This window comes from Xyrauchen texanus, chromosome 25 (assembly GCF_025860055.1).
Source record: "Xyrauchen texanus isolate HMW12.3.18 chromosome 25, RBS_HiC_50CHRs, whole genome shotgun sequence".
Classification (NCBI taxonomy): Eukaryota; Metazoa; Chordata; class Actinopteri; order Cypriniformes; family Catostomidae; genus Xyrauchen; species Xyrauchen texanus.
In genome coordinates this window covers 3,531,048-3,551,047 of record NC_068300.1, presented here as the reverse complement: position 1 = coordinate 3,551,047, position 20,000 = coordinate 3,531,048, and the positions used below count along the sequence as shown (strand labels likewise).

General features: G+C 40.7%; 1 protein-coding gene across 1 annotated transcript; it reads left to right on the top strand.

Moving 5' to 3' along the window:
- Positions 1-8,102: 8,102 nt before the first annotated feature.
- Positions 8,103-10,789, top strand: c25h1orf52 (chromosome 25 C1orf52 homolog). Its single transcript, XM_052091193.1, has 3 exons — positions 8,103-8,513; positions 9,918-10,131; positions 10,245-10,789. The coding sequence occupies exons 1-3, from the start codon at positions 8,235-8,237 to the stop codon at positions 10,397-10,399; spliced, it is 648 nt and encodes a 215-aa protein (XP_051947153.1). The 5' UTR covers positions 8,103-8,234; the 3' UTR covers positions 10,400-10,789.
- The last annotated feature ends 9,211 nt before the right edge of the window (positions 10,790-20,000 follow it).

The window sequence follows — 20,000 nt, the reverse complement described above, 5'->3', positions numbered from 1 at the left end:
GTGTGGTGCATTATGAGTGTGTGTGTGTGTGTGTGTGGTGCATTATGAGTGTGTGTGTGTGTGGTGCATTATGAGTGTGTGTGTGTGTGTGTGTGCATTATGAGTGTGTGTGTGTGTGGTGCATTATGAGTGTGTGTGTGCATTATGATGTGTGTGTGTGTGTGGTGCATTATGAGTGTGTGTGTGTGTGTGTGTGTGCATTATGAGTGTGTGTGTGTGTGTGTGGTGCATTATGAGTGTGTGTGTGTGTGTGTGTGTGGTGCATTATGATGTGTGTGTGTGTGTGTGCATTATGAGTGTGTGTGTGTGGTGCATTATGAGTGTGTGTGTGTGTGTGTGTGTGTGTGCATTATGAGTGTGTGTGTGTGTGTGGTGCATTATGTGTGTGTGTGTGGTGCATTATGAGTGTGTGTGTGTGTGTGTGGTGCATTATGAGTGTGTGTGTGTGTGTGGTGCATTATGAGTGTGTGTGTGTGTGTGTGTGTGGTGCATTATGAGTGTGTGTGTGTGTGTGTGGTGCATTATGAGTGTGTGTGTGTGTGTGTGTGTGTGTGTGTGTGCATTATGAGTGTGTGTGTGTGTGTGTGTGTGTGTGGTGCATTATGAGTGTGTGTGTGTGTGTGGTGCATTATGAGTGTGTGTGTGTGTGTGGTGCATTATGAGTGTGTGTGTGTGTGTGTGTGTGTGTGGTGCATTATGAGTGTGTGTGTGTGTGGTGCATTATGAGTGTGTGTGTGTGGTGCATTATGAGTGTGTGTGTGTGTGTGTGTGTGGTGCATTATGAGTGTGTGTGTGTGTGTGGTGCATTATGAGTGTGTGTGTGTGGTGCATTATGAGTGTGTGTGTGTGTGTGGTGCATTATGAGTGTGTGTGTGATGTGTGTGTGTGTGTGTGGTGCATTATGAGTGTGTGTGTGTGTGTGTGTGTGGTGCATTATGAGTGTGTGTGTGTGTGTGTGGTGCATTATGAGTGTGTGTGTGTGTGTGGTGCATTATGAGTGTGTGTGTGTGTGTGTGTGTGGTGCATTATGAGTGTGTGTGTGTGTGTGGTGCATTATGAGTGTGTGTGTGTGTGTGTGGTGCATTATGAGTGTGTGTGTGTGTGTGTGTGTGTGTGTGTGTGTGTGTGGTGCATTATGAGTGTGTGTGTGTGTGTGTGTGTGTGTGTGTGTGTGTGGTGCATTATGAGTGTGTGTGTGTGTGGTGCATTATGAGTGTGTGTGTGTGTGTGTGTGTGTGTGTGTGTGTGTGTGTGGTGCATTATGAGTGTGTGTGTGTGTGGTGCATTATGAGTGTGTGTGTGTGTGTGTGGTGCATTATGAGTGTGTGTGTGTGTGTGTGGTGCATTATGAGTGTGTGTGTGTGTGTGGTGTATGAGTGTGTGTGTGTGTGGTGCATTATGAGTGTGTGTGTGTGTGTGTGTGTGGTGCATTATGAGTGTGTGTGTGTGTGTGTGGTGCATTATGAGTGTGTGTGTGTGTGTGTGTGGTGCATTATGAGTGTGTGTGTGTGTGGTGCATTATGAGTGTGTGTGTGTGTGTGTGGTGCATTATGAGTGTGTGTGTGTGTGTGCATTATGAGTGTGTGTGTGTGTGTGTGTGTGGTGCATTATGAGTGTGTGTGTGTGTGTGTGTGTGTGTGTGTGGTGCATTATGAGTGTGTGTGTGTGTGTGTGTGTGTGATGTGTGTGTGTGTGTGTGTGTGTGTGGTGCATTATGAGTGTGTGTGTGTGTGTGTGTGGTGCATTATGAGTGTGTGTGTGTGTGTGTGGTGCATTATGAGTGTGTGTGTGTGTGTGGTGCATTATGAGTGTGTGGGTGTGTGTGTGGTGCATTATGAGTGTGTGTGTGTGGTGCATTATGAGTGTGTGTGTGGTGCATTATGAGTGTGTGTGTGTGTGTGTGTGTGTGTGTGTGTGTGTGGTGCATTATGAGTGTGTGTGTGTGTGTGTGTGTGTGGTGCATTATGAGTGTGTGTGTGTGTGTGTGTGTGGTGCATTATGAGTGTGTGTGTGTGTGTGTGGTGCATTATGAGTGTGTGTGTGTGTGTGTGTGTGGTGCATTATGAGTGTGTGTGTGTGGTGCATTATGAGTGTGTGTGTGTGGTGCATTATGAGTGTGTGTGTGTGTGTGTGGTGCATTATGAGTGTGTGTGTGTGTGTGAGTGTGTGTGTGTGTGGTGCATTATGAGTGTGTGTGTGTGTGTGTGTGTGCATTATGAGTGTGTGTGTGTGTGGTGCATTATGAGTGTGTGTGTGTGTGGTGCATTATGAGTGTGTGTGTGTGTGTGTGTGTGGTGCATTATGAGTGTGTGTGTGTGTGTGTGTGTGTGTGGTGCATTATGAGTGTGTGTGTGTGTGTGTGTGTGTGTGTGTGTGGTGCATTATGAGTGTGTGTGTGTGTGTGTGGTGCATTATGAGTGTGTGTGTGTGTGTGGTGCATTATGAGTGTGTGTGTGTGTGTGGTGCATTATGAGTGTGTGTGTGTGTGTGTGTGGTGCATTATGAGTGTGTGTGTGTGTGTGTGTGTGTGTGTGTGTGGTGCATTATGAGTGTGTGTGTGTGTGTGTGTGTGTGTGGTGCATTATGAGTGTGTGTGTGTGTGTGTGTGTGTGCATTATGATGTGTGTGTGTGTGTGTGGTGCATTATGAGTGTGTGTGTGTGTATGTGTGTGTGTGTGGTGCATTATGAGTGTGTGTGTGTGTGTGTGTGGTGCATTATGAGTGTGTGTGTGTGTGTGTGGTGCATTATGATGTGTGTGTGTGTGTGTGGTGCATTATGAGTGTGTGTGTGTGTGTGTGTGGTGCATTATGAGTGTGTGTGTGTGTGTGTGTGTGGTGCATTATGAGTGTGTGTGTGTGTGTGTGTGTGTGTGTGTGGTGCATTATGAGTGTGTGTGTGTGTGTGGTGCATTATGAGTGTGTGTGTGTGTGTGTGTGTGGTGCATTATGAGTGTGTGTGTGTGTGTGTGTGTGGTGCATTATGAGTGTGTGTGTGTGGTGCATTATGAGTGTGTGTGTGTGTGTGTGTGTGTGGTGCATTATGAGTGTGTGTGTGTGTGTGTGTGTGTGTGTGTGTGTGTGTGTGTGGTGCATTATGAGTGTGTGTGTGTGCATTATGAGTGTGTGTGTGTGTGTGTGTGGTGCATTATGAGTGTGTGTGTGTGTGTGGTGCATTATGAGTGTGTGTGTGTGGTGCATTATGAGTGTGTGTGGTGCATTATGAGTGTGTGTGTGTGTGTGTGGTGCATTATGAGTGTGTGTGTGTGTGTGAGTGTGTGTGTGTGCATTATGATGTGTGTGTGTGTGTGTGTGGTGCATTATGAGTGTGTGTGTGTGTGTGTGCATGTGATGTGTGTGTGTGTGTGTGTGGTGCATTATGAGTGTGTGTGTGTGTGGTGCATTATGAGTGTGTGTGTGTGTGGTGCATTATGAGTGTGTGTGTGTGTGTGTGAGTGTGTGTGTGTGTGTGTGTGTGTGTGTGGTGCATTATGAGTGTGTGTGTGTGTGTGTGTGGTGCATTATGAGTGTGTGTGTGTGTGTGGTGCATTATGAGTGTGTGTGTGTGTGTGTGTGTGTGTGTGTGTGTGTGTGGTGCATTATGAGTGTGTGTGTGTGTGTGTGTGTGTGTGGTGCATTATGAGTGTGTGTGTGTGTGGTGCATTATGAGTGTGTGTGTGTGTGTGTGTGTGTGTGTGTGTGGTGCATTATGAGTGTGTGGTGCATTATGAGTGTGTGTGTGTGTGTGGTGCATTATGAGTGTGTGTGTGTGTGTGTGGTGCATTATGTGTGTGTGTGGTGCATTATGAGTGTGTGTGTGTGTGTGTGGTGCATTATGAGTGTGTGTGTGTGTGTGGTGCATTATGAGTGTGTGTGGTGCATTATGAGTGTGTGTGTGTGTGGTGCATTATGAGTGTGTGTGTGTGTGTGTGGTGCATTATGAGTGTGTGTGTGTGTGTGCATTATGAGTGTGTGTGTGTGTGTGTGTGGTGCATTATGAGTGTGTGTGTGTGGTGCATTATGAGTGTGTGTGTGTGTGTGTGTGGTGCATTATGAGTGTGTGTGTGTGTGGTGCATTATGAGTGTGTGTGTGTGTGTGTGTGTGTGCATTATGAGTGTGTGTGTGTGTGTGGTGCATTATGAGTGTGTGTGTGTGTGGTGCATTATGAGTGTGTGTGTGTGTGTGTGTGGTGCATTATGAGTGTGTGTGTGTGTGTGTGTGTGGTGCATTATGAGTGTGTGTGTGTGTGTGTGTGTGTGTGTGGTGCATTATGAGTGTGTGTGTGTGTGTGTGTGTGTGTGGTGCATTATGAGTGTGTGTGTGTGTGTGTGTGTGTGTGGTGCATTATGAGTGTGTGTGTGTGTGTGGTGCATTATGAGTGTGTGTGTGTGGTGCATTATGAGTGTGTGTGTGTGTGTGTGCATTATGAGTGTGTGTGTGTGTGTGTGTGTGGTGCATTATGAGTGTGTGTGTGTGTGGTGCATTATGAGTGTGTGTGTGTGTGTGTGTGTGTGTGTGTGGTGCATTATGAGTGTGTGTGTGTGTGTGTGTGTGTGTGTGTGTGTGTGGTGCATTATGAGTGTGTTATCATCTCCACCCTTCATTTCTTGCTTCACATCCGCCCATGCCACCGTCGCCGTGGAAATGTGATCAGCCTTTCCTGCAATGGATCCTGTTGTCCACTAGAGGCATGATAAACAACTAATTGCTCATAATTTGTGAACTTTTGAACTTTTAAGACATGAATATGAAAATCTTTGGTCTTTCTCACAGTCACCGGACTATAACGCTTTAATCTCCACCATTTCATCTTCGTTAACGCTTCTCTTCGCCAGAACACACAAACTCTGTTGCAATGCCTCGGTTTGAAGGAAGAGACACAAACGGAGACCTGTGAAACAGAATCAAGAGCGGTTCCAACACTTTTACAATGTCGATCGATAAACACCTGATGCCTTTTATAAAAGGACAATCCTCCTCACGTAAGATCAGTCTCACACAACGGCCCTCAAGCAGTCAAAACCTTCCAGAGTCTCAGCAAACCGTGTTTACTAGTTTAACAAACTCATCCAGAAAGAATTTTCCCAGTGTTCATCTGCCAACAGATCCACAGAAGGTTCATTTCTGGGTGAATTAGCCATTTACATGATTATATGTGAAGAAACTAGATTTGTATGTGGCATAATTCTGTTTATATGCCGATAACTCTGTGTGTTTTGAGCTTTTGTAATGTTTGTGTTGAAATAAAGCAGGTTTTGTATGTGTTGTGTAATACAATAGTTCAATAATCATAATTACACAGTTATCACATTCACTGAAGTTTAATCCCATCTGCTGGTCAATTGTGTGCAGTACAGGTGAAAATGATCCTCATGTGAGACCGATTAAATGTGCAAAACTAATCACGAAAATTACAAGTTCAAGTTAGAAGTGTATTTTCACCACATTTACATATGAGATACTAAATCATAATTATGAGAGGACATTTTAATTCTAATAATTTTGTGGCGGTACGTGGTTTGTATATGGTGCCCATGTAGGGAATAGGTGCCCTACACAGGCTGCTTAATGTGCGTAAAGACCATTTCAAGATGTAAACAAAAACAGCGCAAATGTATTTCCGGATCCTTTCAAGAAAGTCTCTTTTTCAAGGTAAGTCGGTCCACTCGGCGGCCATATTTGGAACGCTCGTGAGCAGCTATTTTTCTATGTAAACAAGCATGAAAGTGCAGCTCCTATCTTTTTAAATGGGTAAAGACCGAAATCTCAGATAAAAGAACATGTTTCAAATAAGCAGTAAAACTGTATTGGTCCGTGTGGCGCCGGCTTCACTCGACTCTGTTCCTGGAGGAGGTAGACACCGGTCTCCCGTGGAGAGGTGCGCTTGGTGATGAGGCTGTATATTTTTTTTTCGTTGACTGTTGGCTGCCGTTGGGAGTTCCAATGTCTTCCATTGATTTTAATTGAAGTGGCCCGGCTCAGATAAATACTCTCTGTTTGGACAAGCAGGAAACGTTCGCGGAACAGTGACGTCACCAGCGAACAGTCCTTGAAATGGTCAAATACACAAAGTGTGGATGAAGTTTATCAGCAGAAATTGTAAATCGGGAGTACAGTGGGAGGAGAGATGGAGAAACGGGAGAATCCCAGTAACATCGGTAGTGTTGACAGGTATGATTTCATATATTTATAAATATTATAGCCAATCTCATTATTTTGTCTTTATCTCAAAATTGACTTTTTATCTCATCATGACATTTGACCTCAACATTTTGACATCACAATTATGACTTTCTTATAATTTACTTTGTATCTCATAATTTTGTATTTTTATCTCATAATTTGGACTTTTAATCATAACTATTTGTTTTTTATCTCATAATTTGGACTTTTAATCATAACTATGATTTTTTTTAATCTAATAATTTGGTCTTTTTATCTCAACAGTTTGAGAAATGCATCAGAATAACGGTGTTGGGTCAGCAGTTAACGGTGAGTGTGACGGTTAATGGCGGTTTATGATCTAATTTTCTTTGTAATCCTGCAGGGGGCGCGTGTCGCCTCACAGCCAGAATCCTTCATAAAGCTGCATTCAAAACTAGTGTTGCCACCTGTCCCGGTTTTACCGGGATTGTCCTTCTTTTTAATAACCAGTCCCGGGAAATTTATCCACTCTCCCGGGACACTAAATGTCCCGGTTTTCGAAAGGCTACGTGAATATGTATATTCAACTATCTATTTTCTCTCCACTTGAAATAGCCTATGCGTTGTGCACAGAGTGGTCCGTGTCTCTTGTGTGTAGAATCCGCTATCATTGGCTCTGGGACGTGTGACGTGACGTGACGTAGGCTACGTCATCTAGCGCGTCTGTCTTCTTGGCAGCTAGCCAGTTACTACAGGCGGCAATTTGAGAAGCAGTGTGAAGAAGATTGTACGTCAACGTCGTTCGTTAGCGTTAACATGGGTGGCGAGACGGAAGACGAAGATGACAGTGTGTTCACAAAGACGGACAGGCCAGTAAAAAGAAAATGAAACGTTCGACATATTTTAATAATGACTGGTTGAAAAATTACAATTACTCCACGTGGCTAAAGCCAACACCAGGCGACCCACTTTATGCTACCTGCTCCGTATGCTCAGTTAAAATTCTGGTTAAACATGAAGGCAAAACTGCTTTGGATGACCATGCTAAAACAAATAATTTTTTTAGCAAGGCAACTGAATCCACTGAGCTGTTGAAAGTAGTTGCTTTTGTTTTTTCCATACCAGTCAGTAATGCCTATGCAGAAAGAGTGTTCAGTCATATGGAGGATGTTTGGTCCGATAAAAGAAACAGACTGTTAGTTTCAATGGTGAAGTCTGAGCTTCAGGTCAGATTGAATTTCAAATTGTCATGCACTGAATTCAAGACATTCATTGAAGAACAGAAACCACTGATAGCTGCAGCAAAGGGAAACGCCAAGTATAGATGGAAGACTAGGTAAGCTAAGGCCCATTTATGTATGATTTTGTTATTCCAATGTCTGATTGAGACATACTAAATAAAAGTGGCTATAGATGTGGCTAAGGTATGGTAAATGCAAATCTAATGTCATCCCTCTACTTATTTCTTTAGCAAAGCAAAAGCAAGCACAAGCACCAGTATCTAAGCAACCAGGTAAGCTATAAGTTAAGATAAGTGAGAATACTTGAGATGTTTATAATATTCACGACTATGCACAATCTTACTGCACAACGACCAATTGTGTCTTCTGAGTCTAATGTCTAATGGACATTTTCACTTGTGAGCAAAGCGGTGGCCGGGTCATTGATTTGTCCAGGTTTTTTATCAGACATAGGTGGCAACCCTATTCAAAACTCAGGATCCGTTTTATCTAATTTAACACACGTGCACACTAGAACATTTAATTTTTTAAATGTGTTATTTCCGCGGGTTGGTGCCTGGGACACAAAGAACAAAATTGTAACCTGAACAATCAAAATGATTTCTCAAAACGCATTATACACAAATCACACAACAGTATGATTGGTTCAACCTGGCCAACGGTGAGAAAAGTAACAGGTATCATGTGATGACGCTGATTTCAGACATGCGATGTTTGTTGGAGCTCCGCCTCTTGTTACCGCATCATCGCGCGTCGGATTCAACATGGCGAGCGTTGTTTAGTTGTTATTGATCCACTGTTCGAAATAAACCCCAAATCACTAAAGCCGACCGTCTTTCTCGTCCTTCATTATGAGTGATGAGAAGAACTCCGACGCTTGTAACTTCTTCATGGGTTTTGATGATTTGAGCGACAGCAGCAGCGATTCTGACCCGAATGAGTCCGGTAAGAAGAGCCGAACAGAATCGGAGCCGTCTGGATCATCCGAACCGCAGAGCCGCAAACGAGCCGCCGAACCGCTGCCGAAACCTGACGATCTTTTCCGATCCGTCAGCAAACCCGCGTTCCTCTATAACCCGCTCAATAAAGTCATAGACTGGGACAGAAGAACTGTCAAAGCTCCCGAGGAGGTGAGAAACACTATTTATATCTCTATATCTGCATATAAATGCAATATCGTCTGTTTGTGGCACGCTAGTGACGTATGATTCGCGAATCGTTCTATTGAACGCATTCATTATAATGAATCGATCCAAACGATTCACCAAGTGAATCGCTTGACGGTACAGGATTACTTTGTTTAGGAGTTTACCAACAGTGTTGGGTGCAATGCATTACTAAGTAATTAATTATTGTAATTAAATTACTTTTCATTGATAAAAGTAAAGTAAGGGATTACTATTAATTTTTTTAGTAATTTAATGAGTTACTTCTGATGTAATTGCGTTATAATAAAGCAATAGGGAATTTAAAATAGAAATTCAACGTCTAATATTAAAATATATGTTTTCTAATTTAACCCTGCCCCCTTAAATTCTTTATGTAATTAGTAGTTAGTAATTAAATGCTTTTTAAAGTAACTTACCCAACACTGTGATCATATAAACACATTAAATGGCTTTTCTTGGTGTAAGGTCAAGAAAATGGTCACAAATTGCTTAAGAATAAATCGATTGAAATGGACAGATTTTTGCCCATTAACCCGATTTCACATTGCACGTAAACACGTGTTTTACCGACTTATTCAATGAACGCTAGAGTTGTGCGCATGTCTCTTTACGGTTTGTCGTCAAAAGCAGATAATAACACGATTATTTCACATGTCAAATAAACAGTTTTCTTTGCTGATTGTTAGGAGTTATTAGTCTCAATGTTATTAACATTCTTATTAATATTGGAAAAACAGTGACGTTTTTAATAATATTGTTGGAAATATCCAAATAGTGAAAACATAGTAGCTACAAAGCTTTTATTTTGACAGTTCACCTGGAGAAAGCTTTTATTTTGACACTTGACACGGAGAAGGCTTGAGGGCCTCGCATTTTTGCGGGCCTAAACATACTCGAAAACCACCAGAAGTGGTGAAAACTGAAATCTGATTTGGGGTTCAGAATGAGGTGTGGCAAAATGGTGTTTCGCCATGAAACAGGAAGTTGTTATAACTCAAACATACAATGTCCTATCTGCCCCAAACTTCACATGTTTGATAAAAGTCCCGGTGTGAACACATCTACATGCCAATATTCAGTTATAGTCATAGCGCCACCTACTGGCAACAGGAAATTACAGGTTTTACACTGTGATACACTCTTAACAACATTTAAGTGCTAAAAAATGCAAAAAAAAAGACCTTTTATCACAAATGTATTCATTTTAATCTCATTATTATGACTTTGTATCTGATTTTGCACCTTTGTTTTTATGTGCTGGAAATAGGCTTCCCGTAGGTGACCGTAGAATCAATGTGTGTAACTGTACAGTTCATAAATCTGTATCACTATTTCAGTATAATTAATCTCTTTGACTGTTTTTAGCCTCCGAAGGTGTTTAAGGTGTGGAAGAGTAACGCTGTACCTCCACCGCAATCATACGAGACGGAGGAGAAGAAGAAAGGAGCTCCTCCTGGAATGGACATGGCCATCAAATGGTCAAACGTGTACGAGGATAACGGAGACGACGCCCCTCAGGCTCACAAAGGCCCCGCCCACTTCCTGCCAGAGGAGGAAGAGCCACAGCAGCTAGACTCTGGTAAAGTCATGTTGTTATTTCGGACGATTCCCATCAGTGTATTTCAGTTCAAACGAACTGCGCTAATGTTGTTTGAAAGTCTTGTAAGTGTTTGACACCCTTCATCATCACAGATGACGACGAACCAGGAAATAAGAAGTCGGCGAAGAAACAACGAGTGGAAACGTTCCAGCAGAAGGAGAAGAGGAAGAGAGACATCGGGCAGGCCACATCAGACAAGAGCTTTGTGGAAGAGGAGAAGAGAATCCTCCGACAGAGTCTGGAGTGAAGGTGGATTTTAATGCCGGTCAGGAGTCGGTCCCTGGATACTGACTGGAACAACAGCACTTGTGTCGGGGACATTTTAAAATGCTTCAGTTTTCACACAAAGGAAGTTGACAATGGCTTTACATTTCTCTATTTTGGACCATATTGTACTCATGATTTTGACTGTAGCGTGTAAGGAACGTTCTGTATCGGTTACTTTGGTTGATTATTGTATTGAATCTCCTGCGTGTAGTGATGCTGTACCGCCACTAGGGAGTGCCACAGATAAAGATTTGTTTCCTTGTGCTTCCAAAGTAGTCATATGGATCTTTCTTCTTCCTATTTGGCCTGTCATTGTAGTTTGTAAATGATTAAATAACCTCAACTACACCTTCAGCCTTTTGGTTTCTTCTGCACGGATCATCGGTGTGCTAAAGATGTCGTTCAGGATGTGCTTTCAGTTTTAGAGCGACCAAAAATGACCATGTACTTCCATGGATTGTGGGACATGGAAGCATGCTAAGATTATGTTGTTGCCTTTGGCTAGTTTTTTTAGGTGTGTCTTGGACTACTGCGTTGGTACGGTGGAGTCCGCTAGTGAAAATGCATTTGTTATTTAAAACATAATAGTCATATTATTTACTCCGTATAACTGTGATCGGTGGTCGGTTGGCGCTCTTTTGGTGGCATGAGGGGGACATACATAATATTAGGCAGGTGGTTTTACTTACAAAGTTACATCAGTAACTTACAAATCTGATGTACGTGGTACCACCATTTTATTAGACCATTTCACATTTTTAACTTTTCTTGTAAATGCACGTTAATCACCAAAAAGTTGGGACAGTATGAAAAATGCTGATGAAATACAAAATGAGTGATTTGTAAATGACATTCACCCTTTGCTACAGTGGCGTAGTCACCCAGGCCCGGGTAGATCAGAAGTAAAGATGGTGGCTACCACCCCTGGGGTTCGCTAGATTGCTAGTTTGCGTCCTGAGTGACTCCAGCCAGGTCTCCTAAGCAACCAAATTGGCCCGGTTGCTAGGGAGGGTAGAGTCACATGGGGTAACCTCTTCGTGGTCGCTATAATGTGGTTCGTACTCGGTGGGGCGAGTGGATGCTCTCAAAATCACGTGATGAGATGCGCGGGTTGACGGTCTCAGATGCGGAGACTCGTCCTCCGCCACACGGATTGAGGCGAGTCACTACAGTCGAGTGTTTTCCCCCCATTCATCCATTATGCAGGTCTTCAGCGCATGGAAAGGGTAATCATTTATTGCCATTGCACATATGAAAATAGCATGGTGTTAACATCTGGCACCATCACTGTATCATGGTATCACCACAGTTACATTATGTGCATTATAAAATGGTGTCCATGTCTGTTATGGCACTTTTCCACGGCACGTTACGGTTCGACTCGCTTTACTTTTCTGAGCTTGCATTTCCACTGCAGTTTAGTGCCCCTCAACGTGGGTGGGATTATAGGCAGATCGTCATAGTTGTGCCGCCTCTACTGTAGTGACATCATCTTAAACGCGACACAAACTGACCAAAACAATAACACAACCGCTAGCTGTTAGCTACTAGCTCATTGTGCTGCATAAAGCAGTTGTTGCATGGTGATTTTACACAAGTGTAACAGTTAAATTGGTCTGATTGTTCTAGAAGCTTTCCAGTAGCTGCTCAACTAAATAAAGTGAAGCTTTCAAGCAGAGTATCGAGTTAACGTAACAAAACATACCATCCTCCATCATGGATCAACGCCAGTCCAGGGCGCTCTCCCTCCCATCGCTCGCCGGTTTAGATGGCGTCCATTTAGTCGAACCACTTCCACTTTTCCTTGATGTAGTCACTGAAGTTTTTAACTTTTCCCTTCACTGTTGATGGTCCGGTGGAAGCCGTGTGCGGCCAACAGCTGAGACACTTCCTGAGAGACTTTATCATTTTGCTAATCGCTAACGAGTGGACCGTCTGCACCTCGTTTATTGACCACGGCATGGTTTTGCGCACAGACATTTCTCTTTACAATTCGAAAGTCACATGAACAAATGATACTTTTATCGCTGTTGCTAACTTTAAAACTAGCGGGTTGATGTCGCGTGTGACGCTGGTAGTGACGATTCTCTCTGACCAATCAGTGATCTGCAGGATTTTGACGTCACATTTAGTATTGGCTCGGCTCGCTTTGAACCTCGACCGAGGTGGTACTAAAACAGTATCAGGTGCTATCCATAGTGAAAAACCCCAAAAAGCGACCTGTACCGTGCAGCGGAAAAGCCCCATAAGTCCCTCTGAATTCTCCTCATGTCATGTTAGTGTGACTGATGTTTGTGAAATGTGTTTCTGTTGCTGCCATTAGAATATTTCATGCAGCTGATGGATCCACAGGTCTGATCTCCTGCAGGCTGAAGGATGAAGAAAGTGTCTGTAATCTTTCCCCTCGGAGCTTGAAACGATCAGAGGAATTCCAGAGAGTTCATGTTGTCGTCTCGGGACATGAAACGGGAGAATATGCCAATGATAAGATTCCAGCATGCCGCTGGCCTCAAAGCACAGGGTTACATTGCCAGGTGGAGACTGTTACTTTTCTAAGCGATGAGACGTGCGGTTTTCACCTGGAAGACAATAACAAGGGGGGGGGGCTTTGGAAGTATTTAAAATACCAAATTAATTGTTACGAGATGCTACGTCAGACTTATGACATAAAAAGTCTGAATTATGATACATTTAACCAAATCGAAAATCAAGAAATAGTCATAATTATAAAATCAAACAAATCTAAATGACGTTATAATTTTTTACTTTTGATCTCCATTAGGACCTGATCTAAAACATTTGACTTTTTAATCAGAATTATGACTTTTATTCTCGTAATCATGATTTACTACCTTGTAATTGGGATTTTTAATTGAATAATTATTATTTGGGATCTCATAATTCTGAATTTTTCTCATAATTTTGACTTTGTATATCATAACTATGACCAATTACGGTCTAAAAAAAATCACTTATCACAATTATTATTTTTTTAATCCTAAAATTAAGACTTTATCTCATAATTATGACTTTGAATCTAATAATTATGAAGTTTTAATCTCATAATTATTATATACATATTAATATTTTTTACTTTTTATCGTAACTATGAACAATTACTATTTTTAAAAATGGACTTTTTATTATAATTATGCATTTAATCTCATAATCATGATTTACTATCTTATAATGGTTTTATTTTAATTGCATCATTATTATTTGGTATCTCATAAATCTCTTAAATTTGTCCTTTTAAATCATGAAGACCTTTTTATCATAACTATGACATATTATGGTCTAAAAAATGCATCTAATTATCTCATATTTTCGACTTTTTATTTCATACCAAATTTTAATCTCATAACTAATTTGTCAATATAAAAAAATTACTTTTTATCATAATTGTGACTTTATATTTTCAAAATTATGACTTTTTATCTCGTAATTTTGACTCACTGTCTCAATATTTTTATTTAATATCTCAAAAGACTTTGAATATAATATTAATGATAGTTTCGTCTCATAATTTTGACTTATTACTAAATAAAAAATACTTTTAGAAAAACATATATACAGTATATATTCCTATATATTATATACAAATATATAAAAACGTTATAAACACCGATCAGCCACAACATTAAAACCACCTGCCTAATTTAAAAACATTACAAATGGTTAATCTTGATTGATATTTTAAGGACATCTTTGTTCATTTAAAGGGGTCGTGACACGAGGAATCGTTTGAAATAGAAGAGCTCATTGTACTGTATAAACATACTGTAAGTTTCAGAACTCAAAACTTCCCCGTCACTGCAAAATAAGCATTTGTCGAAACCAACAACACATTAACGCCTGCTTTACGTGATCCCTTCTGTAGCCCCGCCCAGTAGCGGTAAGCAGTGAGATTGCAAGAAGAGAGCCAATCAGAAATGTGGGCGTGTACCGTCAAGTCTTAAAGGAGAAGCAGCACCAAAACCGAGTGTTTCTGACAGAGTCAGAAATGATCATGTTTCACAAATATATGACTAATATTGACATTTACTAATATTATTAGGGAACCTCAAGGAATATATGCAAATAATAAAAATGTTGAATGTCTGGTCATAGTGCATGTGGATTATAATTAAAAGCGCCATACCTTTGGTATGGATAGCATGTGTGTTGGGACACAGCCAAAGACTTCGGGGCAGACTTATTCAACAACTTTCAAGATCTTGTGAAAAACAGGAATGTCCATTCATCAGAGAGAAGTGTAAGTATGGTGGGGCAGGAGACACATAGTCTGACCCTCGGGGGGGAGATAACCTACAGCAGGGGGCAAAGTCACAGTAGCAGACAGACGGCAGTGTGAAGAGATCGTGAGACAGATTCAACTGACCGCAACATGTTAAGACAAATACAAAACCACTTGACGCCAAAATGACCTGTAACTTGATTTCATTGCGTTCTATCCACTAGAATTTTGTACATAAATGTACTTAAAGGTGCTGTAAGTGATTTTAGCCTTTCTAGAATTTCCCCAAACTGAGCCATTGGATTAGCCACGCCCCCTCTTTCCAAAACGCAGCACTCCAATTATAGCAAACGAGCTATTTTAAGACCGTCATGAGCAGAAACGGTTGCATGTCATAAGAACGGCATTAAGCCTCAATAATTCACTGCAACTACAACACTGTGAGAACACACAAAATGATTGTACAGTGGTGCCGTGACCCGGATTGGAGTGAGGTTTAGCTGTACGGAGTGTAAACCTCACTCCCCTGGCCTGAAGAGGCGCACTAGTGACTGACGCTAGATGCTGTAGCCTCCTCGTTAGCCCACCCACCTCCCGCGCCAGAGACGCCGGTTCGAATCTCGCTCAGGGTGGGCCGAGCATAGACCACAGTTACTAAACTACACTCTGTAGTGCTAAAACCAGCACGTATTTAGCATGTCAACATTCACGTTCACTAGTTGGTACATAAATTAAAATGATTTATTTGAGTTACACGCATGATTTGAGGTATCATACATGTCTGGAGCACAAACGCTAGTTTAGTTTAATACAGTGTTAGAGGTTTGTTTGAATCACTAACCCTTGTCCTAGCAAACACCAGTAATGATTTCTGTCTCTCTGGCACCTCTCAGGAGGGTTTCATCCCCTCAGCACCAGACGGCAGAGGGGAGCTAATTTACACCCTGTGAACAGGGGTACGGGTCGCCCCCATAAATTGTGTTGCCAGGGTGCGAGAGACCCAGTGACACTGAAGAGACTCCGGCAAACAACGAGGAGGGTGTCGAACTGACCACAAGCAGCTGCACACACACACACACACACTGAATACAGGCCAGTGAAACAGATGTTGTGTGCACGGCTACAAAGAGAAAGAGAGAAAAGTGCATTGGGGGATGCAAAATGAAATTCCCGTTATATTGTGGTGTTACTATGACAGTTTCGGCTCACGGGTCGACTCGTGTGCTCTTCAGGACTCGTACCCGCTCCATTACATCAACTAACAATCAAGTAATCCATTACAAATTACTAACTACTAAATCAGATTACTTAACTGATTACTTCATTGTAAAAGTAATCACATAACTAATTATTTACTTTTAAGTTACTTTCTAAAACACTTTTTCGCTCGACAAATTTTAAATAATGTCCATTTTGATGTAACTGTAATCTGATTACAAGAATTTAAAATGTAATGCACTACTTTTTTGCCTAAAAGTAATTAGATTACAGTACTCCAGTTTCACCCAACACATGCACTACAGTAAACAGGTTTAGATGTCGTCAGATAACTGCGTTTGTGAACTGATCATTTGCCGTTTACTCGTGATTTGAGGGACAGTGAATAACAGTCGTTGTTGTTGTTGTTGCTGTTGCTGTTGTTGTTGTTTGTTTCACCGGGAAACTCCCGTGATGTGCAACAAGCCACGTAAAAATAATTTAGCTAAAGTGCAAATGATCACCCCTCATCCTTGTTTTTTGCCCCTTGTGTCTCTCCTGCACGCTGCGACCTGCACAACAGATGCTTAGACAAGACAGGCATGTGCCGCTGTCTCTGTGTGTGTGTGTGTGTGTTGTGTTTGTGTGTGTGTTTGTTTGTGTGTGTGTGTGTGTGTGTTGTGTGAGTGTGTGGTTTGTGTGTGTGTGTGTTGTGTCAGTGTGTGTGTGTGTGTGTGTGTGTGTGTGTGTTCAGTTTCCATAAAGTGTGTGTGTGTGTGGTGTGTGTGTTGTGTCAGTGTGTGTGTGTGAGTGTATGTGTGTTTGTGTGTGTTGTGTCAGTGTGTGTGTGTGTATGTTCAGTTTCCATAAAGTGTGTGTGTGTGGTGTGTGTGTTGTGTCAGTGTGTGTGTGTGTATTTTCAGTTTCCATAAAGTGTGTGTGTGTGGTGTGTGTGTTGTGTCAGTGTGTGTGTGTGTATGTTCAGTTTCCATAAAGTGTGTGTGTGTGGTGTGTGTGTTGTGTCAGTGTGTGTGTGTGTATGTTCAGTTTCCATAAAGTGTGTGTGTGTGGTGTGTGTGTTGTGTCAGTGTGTGTGTGTGAGTGTATGTGTGTTTGTGTGTGTTGTGTCAGTGTGTGTGTGTGAGTGTATGTGTGTTTGTGTGTGTTGTGTCAGTGTGTGTGTGTGTATGTTCAGTTTCCATAAAGTGTGTGTGTGTGTTGTGTCTCTGTGTGTGTGTGTATGTTCAGTTTCCATAAAGTGTGTGTGTGTGTGTGTGTGTGTGTGTGTGTGTGTGTGTTCAGTTTCGATAAAGACCATAATCTTTCCTTAATCTGGTGTTGCAAAACTTTACATCTTAAGACATGTAAAAGGGCCTGATGGGAAATGCAGATAATAAAACAATGTTTGTAACAGAAATGAATGAAAGAAGATTAGCAGTAATTTAACGACCAAATAACCCGTCATTTTCACTGGTGAGGTTTCCCTATAAACAAGCTCATACAGTACAATATAATTTCACTGATGTTACAAATCAAACATATTTGTGCATATATCCAACGTATATTTGACCATAATACAAAAATGGAAGTTTTTTTATGTGTCATATAAACCATCAACCATCAGAATGGTGAAAACACCTTGATGAGAGAGGTCACAGGAGAATGGCCAGACCGGTCCATGCTGTCAAGAGGGGGACAGTAACCCGAATAAACACGAGTTGAACAGTTCAGTTCAAACCAGTCTGGCCGTTCTCTGTTGACCTCTCATCAACAAGCGTTTCCGTCCGCAGAACTGCCCCTCACTGGATGTTTTTGGCAGCATTCAGAGTAAACTCTGTTGTGTGTGAAAATCCCAGAAATACTCAAACCAGCCCGTCTGACACCAACAATCATGCCACGGTCCAAATGCTATGCCGGGATGTAATTTTGTTGTCTGTATATTTTACGGTTCACTACCGCTTATATTATTAAATTATATAAACTGGAACTATAAAAGACTGTTTGTTGCTTTAAAATCTGTTATTAATCAATGTAGTAATTAATAAAGACCACACTATAATGAATTATACGGTCAATTCACAATTCTACATCTAAAATGTTTTTACAGTAATATTTTACAGTAAAACGTACATTTATAATCTTGTTAAACAAATACATTTGTATTATTAATTATAAGGTAAAATCACAATTTTACATCTAAAATAATTTTACAGTAATATTTTACAGTAAAACGTTCATTTATTATCTTGTTAAACATAAATACATTTTTATTATTAATTATAAGATAAATTCACAATTTTTACATCTAAAATAATTTTACAGTAATATTTTACAGTAAAACGTTCATTTATTATCTTGTTAAATACATTTTTATTATTAATTATAAGGTAAAATCACAATTTTACATCTAAAATGTTTTTTACAGTAAAAATACATGTATTGTATTGTTAAATATATTATAATTTTTACTCTGTGTATTACGGTAACAACCAATTAAAGTTTTTTCCGTTCATAAATTACCGCTTTTTTTTTTACTGTAGCATTTTTAGATTCTATTAGCGTTAAAATGACTGAAATTGTCTTCAGTAGTTTATAATATACAGTATATGTAATGTAAATTGTCCATGCTGAATGGCCGTTTTTGCTCATTTGATTAATTGCTCCATGATTAAGCAACTTATACCCTGTTTTAATTCAGGTAAAGGCTAATATGGTTAGCTTAACTGTATATAATGTGTTTTTGGTTGTTATTTATTTGTAGGACTGGATATCGATACAGATTTCACGATTCAGTTCGATTCGATTTCAAGTTAATTCGATATCAATTAATATGGGTATATTTCAGTTATTATGTCCCTTTTTACAAACATATGAAAGAAATCATTTCTAACTACGTACAATAAGAAAATATATATTTTTTTAATTATATTTAATTCGTTTTTCATCATTTTGGTCACATTTTAGCTTTTAGAAATGAACAAATCAATGTATTTAATCAATAAATATGACATCACATTGCATATATAATATTTAGTTTCATGTTTATTGTTTAATCGCATCATGTGCACTATTCACAGGTATTTACATTGACTTGTTGAACACATGCTAAAACCGGTACTGTCTCTTTAAGAAAACCCGGCATCTCTGTTAAAGAGCGCCTGTAAATGAGACAGACTTGAATGGCTTTACCTATAAACTCTAGCGTTAGAAACGCTGTTTGGCGAGACGTTACGATACTAAACTGGAATTGTTTCCTTCCGTTATTTCCGCTTGGATCGTGTTATCGTATCTAACAGTAAACGCATGAGTCAGTCTTTTAATCAGAGTATCTTTGTGAGTTGAGATGGAGTGATCTGCCGGTCTTTCAGACAGAAATTCCCATTTATTCCCAGCAGTGAGTGTTTGCTGGGACTTGCAGGCGTGCTGATGGCATCTGTACGTGCTTCGGCCCCTCGCAGACGTGCACTGACAAGTTTGTAAACAAGCAGCACAGAATATGAATGAGAGTGAACCGAACACACTTTCCTCTTCACTACCAATAGCTACAATTTCAATAAATGTGTTCTTCAGTGATAATTATCCCATTGTTGAGGCATAATCAGGCTATTAGTCAGAATCAGTGCAGAGTTGTAATCTACTGTTTGAACAGGCCTGAACAGTATCTGCAATCATGTGCGTAGATTTGGCTTGAACATTGGGGGGGGGTAACAGTGTGAAGCTTTTACATGTTTCCGTTGATCATGGTGTATATAATGGGGGGGGGGGGGGTCTACATCTGAACGGCGTGCCTGGAGATTAGCGTGAAGTCTCCGCGGCATCCACACACAACTCACCACACACCCCTCCGAGAGCGAGAACCACATTATAGCGACCACGAGGAGGTTACCCCATGTGACTCTACCCTCCCTAGCAACCAGGCCAATGTGGTTGCTAAGGAGACCTGACTGGAGTCACTCAGCACACCCTGGATTCAAACTCGCGACTCTAGAGGTGATAGTCAGCGGCAATACTCACTGAGCTACTCAGGCCCCCATGATACTTGTTTTTAAATGTTTTTCTTTTTAATAATGTTATAAATGTATCTAATTATTATATAATGTTGAATATATAGAAGGCAATAATTAATACTATACTAAGTACTAAAGAA